The sequence below is a fragment of the Montipora capricornis genome, chromosome 14, assembly GCF_036669925.1.
Source record: "Montipora capricornis isolate CH-2021 chromosome 14, ASM3666992v2, whole genome shotgun sequence".
Classification (NCBI taxonomy): Eukaryota; Metazoa; Cnidaria; class Anthozoa; order Scleractinia; family Acroporidae; genus Montipora; species Montipora capricornis.
In genome coordinates this window covers 41,404,293-41,406,792 of record NC_090896.1, presented here as the reverse complement: position 1 = coordinate 41,406,792, position 2,500 = coordinate 41,404,293, and the positions used below count along the sequence as shown (strand labels likewise).

Here is a 2,500-nt window from a genome sequence, read left to right as displayed (position 1 = left end):
GAAGCAAGCGGAGTGAGGTCCGCGCTATGGCCTCGAGCCAAATGTTTTCCCGCCTGGCCTGACCTGACTCGGTCAGTAAGTGTTTTATCATATGGTCTCCAAGGATTTTTTAAGAGAACTGAGAATCAAAGATACAGTCTTTACAGAAAAGCTATGAATTTCCTCGGAAAAAAATGATTCAATGTGATATTTCCCTCTTCCGTCTGTTTAACTTGACGAAATCTTCTAAAAAATGTATACCTTTTTTACAGGGTCATGCGCTTTTTCTGGCTCCAGTCTATCTTATGCGTACGTTAGGACCCTCATACGGGGATTTTCGAGACCGTAAGGGTCATATGATAAGCGGTATTGATTTATCCTTTTATAAGAATAGTTCTTTATTTGCTTATATATTTATTTATTTTTATTGTTGTTGTTTTTTCTAGCTTGCTATCATTTTTATCCTGGCCATTCTTGAGCGACGCAAAGCATTCAAACTTGAGTTCTTCGATGGACGACCTGGGCTTCCAGTGTAAGTGGCAATATATTCTCGTCAACTTTTGAAAAACAATTGTTGCCTTCTGGATCCAAGTTGTGAGGAGTACGGTGAAATAGTAGAAAGATAACGACTGAAGATGAAATTTAAAACGCGAAAAGTCTTACCTTGAAAACTGTAAAAAAAATACCGATGACGTCAAATTATTGATATGAATGTGCCAACCTTATTGGTCCACAAAACAATTTGGCACATTTGAAGTACGAAAAGAACCTTTGGAAACAAATGTCTTTCTAATAATAATCGTGTCCTGATTCATGTCTGGAACTCTTTCCTTTATCTCGACATAATAAATAAACAAATTTCTATATTAACTCTTTCCTAACAAACGAAATTATAAAACTGCAGCCTCCAAAAGAAAGAGAAAAGCTGTTCTCGTCCAACATATGAGCGTTTTCTTTGCTTTGCTCAACCAACATGACCAAGAAGAAGTTAACGGGAACAAGCGCTATCTTCCTACAAAAAGACAGCATATTTGCAAGCTATATGTTTTGGGAATGTTATAAGTTATGGTCGTGTCTTAAGTGTAGGTTTATTCTCTCAGTGTTTTTTTTTCTTTTGAAAACAGAAGATTGCGTTTACAGATATTCTTTTTGATATGGTACAGTAAAATTGCTGTTCAGTGATAAAGTGTTGTAGTGCCAAACATTGTAATATTAGAACGTTTCGTTCAAGGGTTGAAACTGGTTTAAGCCACCTTAAACTGCTATTATTTAAAAAAAAAATCACTTCCTTTTCTTTCTTCAGATTTTGAAAGAGTTACTGCTGAACACTAGACTAGCAAAATCTTGAGCTTTGATTTTTATCCAAAAGTTGTTTACTTTGAGTGTAAGTTTTGGATTTCGCGGTTCGCCATTACTCACGTTCAAAACTGACCAACCGGACCTCAGAGGGTTGGATCTAAGGAAAAGGGACGTCATTTACTCACTGGTTTAAACTTTCAGCAACTAGACTCTCCATAAAGCGTATACTGGGTTGCCGGTGGTACGTGTTACACAAAAAAGGAAGGCACTGAATTGGGTGGTAATGAACGGCAGCGTTCCAGTTAATTTTTTCAAATGGGGGGTCATTAAGACAATTTGAGAGGTCACCCACATGTCGCGCCAGCAGAGGCCCTTTGGCTCACACGTTCACACCTTTAATTATTTTGTAATATCCTATCCCATTTTGAAGTCTTTTAGTTTTTTGAGCTTTAGTAATAAATTCAGTTTAAAGATAACAAAACACGCTCTTGAGTAAAGTTCACTCGTTTCTTCTCAGATAAAGGAAAAAAAAAAACATAGTTTTTATATATAGCTCTGAATCGAATTCTCATCCAAAGACTTTTATGATGTTTTGTCAAAAGGAAGAAATTGATCACGTGCTAGGCAACCATAAAGGTGCACGTGATCACCGTGTGTCAACTGAATGAACTGCGGGAAAGCATGTTAAACGCTCGTCGTTTTCAGAGGAAAACAACGTCTTTGGTTTTTTAATTTTGTTGTAATATTTAACTGAATATTGACATTTCATCTGTCGGGTCAGGAAGCCGTCTTTATCGGGTTCCTGAGAACGTATCTATTTTAACTTCAGGGTGAACTATATGCAAAAACGCGAGGTTGAGTGGCCATGTAATTGAAAATTCGAACATCCATGAGATATAAAAACAGACTTGCGAATTATCACAAATCACATCGCTCACAAGTACAAAAGCAGAAGAAATGGTTAATAAATATGAAGTTTGTTACTATCTGAATGTTTCTGGGTTAGAGTAAAGGGATATATTGTCACGCAAATGATGTAATTTCATGACACTCAAAATTCTCAAAAAGCGTGAGTTTCATGTAAACAATCTTCGCACTGCCAAGTCGTAGCAATAAATTGGATTAACCTGGAAGTTAAAGAAATATTGTTGGCTTCCCAAATGAATTTCATTTTACACTACAATGACAAAATCATTTGTCAGAGAAATAAAATTCCTGTCTC

At 36.4% G+C, this 2,500-nt stretch overlaps 1 protein-coding gene across 4 annotated transcripts in view; it reads left to right on the top strand.

Annotated features, from left to right (window-relative positions):
* Positions 1–2,500, top strand: part of LOC138033801 (stimulated by retinoic acid gene 6 protein-like) — a 108,216-nt gene that overhangs the window by 14,495 nt on the left and 91,221 nt on the right. For all 4 annotated transcript variants that reach the window (XM_068881638.1, XM_068881636.1, XM_068881639.1 and 1 more), the window contains exon 3: positions 426–511. In XM_068881638.1, the coding sequence (XP_068737739.1) occupies positions 426–511 (86 nt within the window). The remainder of the gene's footprint in view (positions 1–425; positions 512–2,500) is intronic.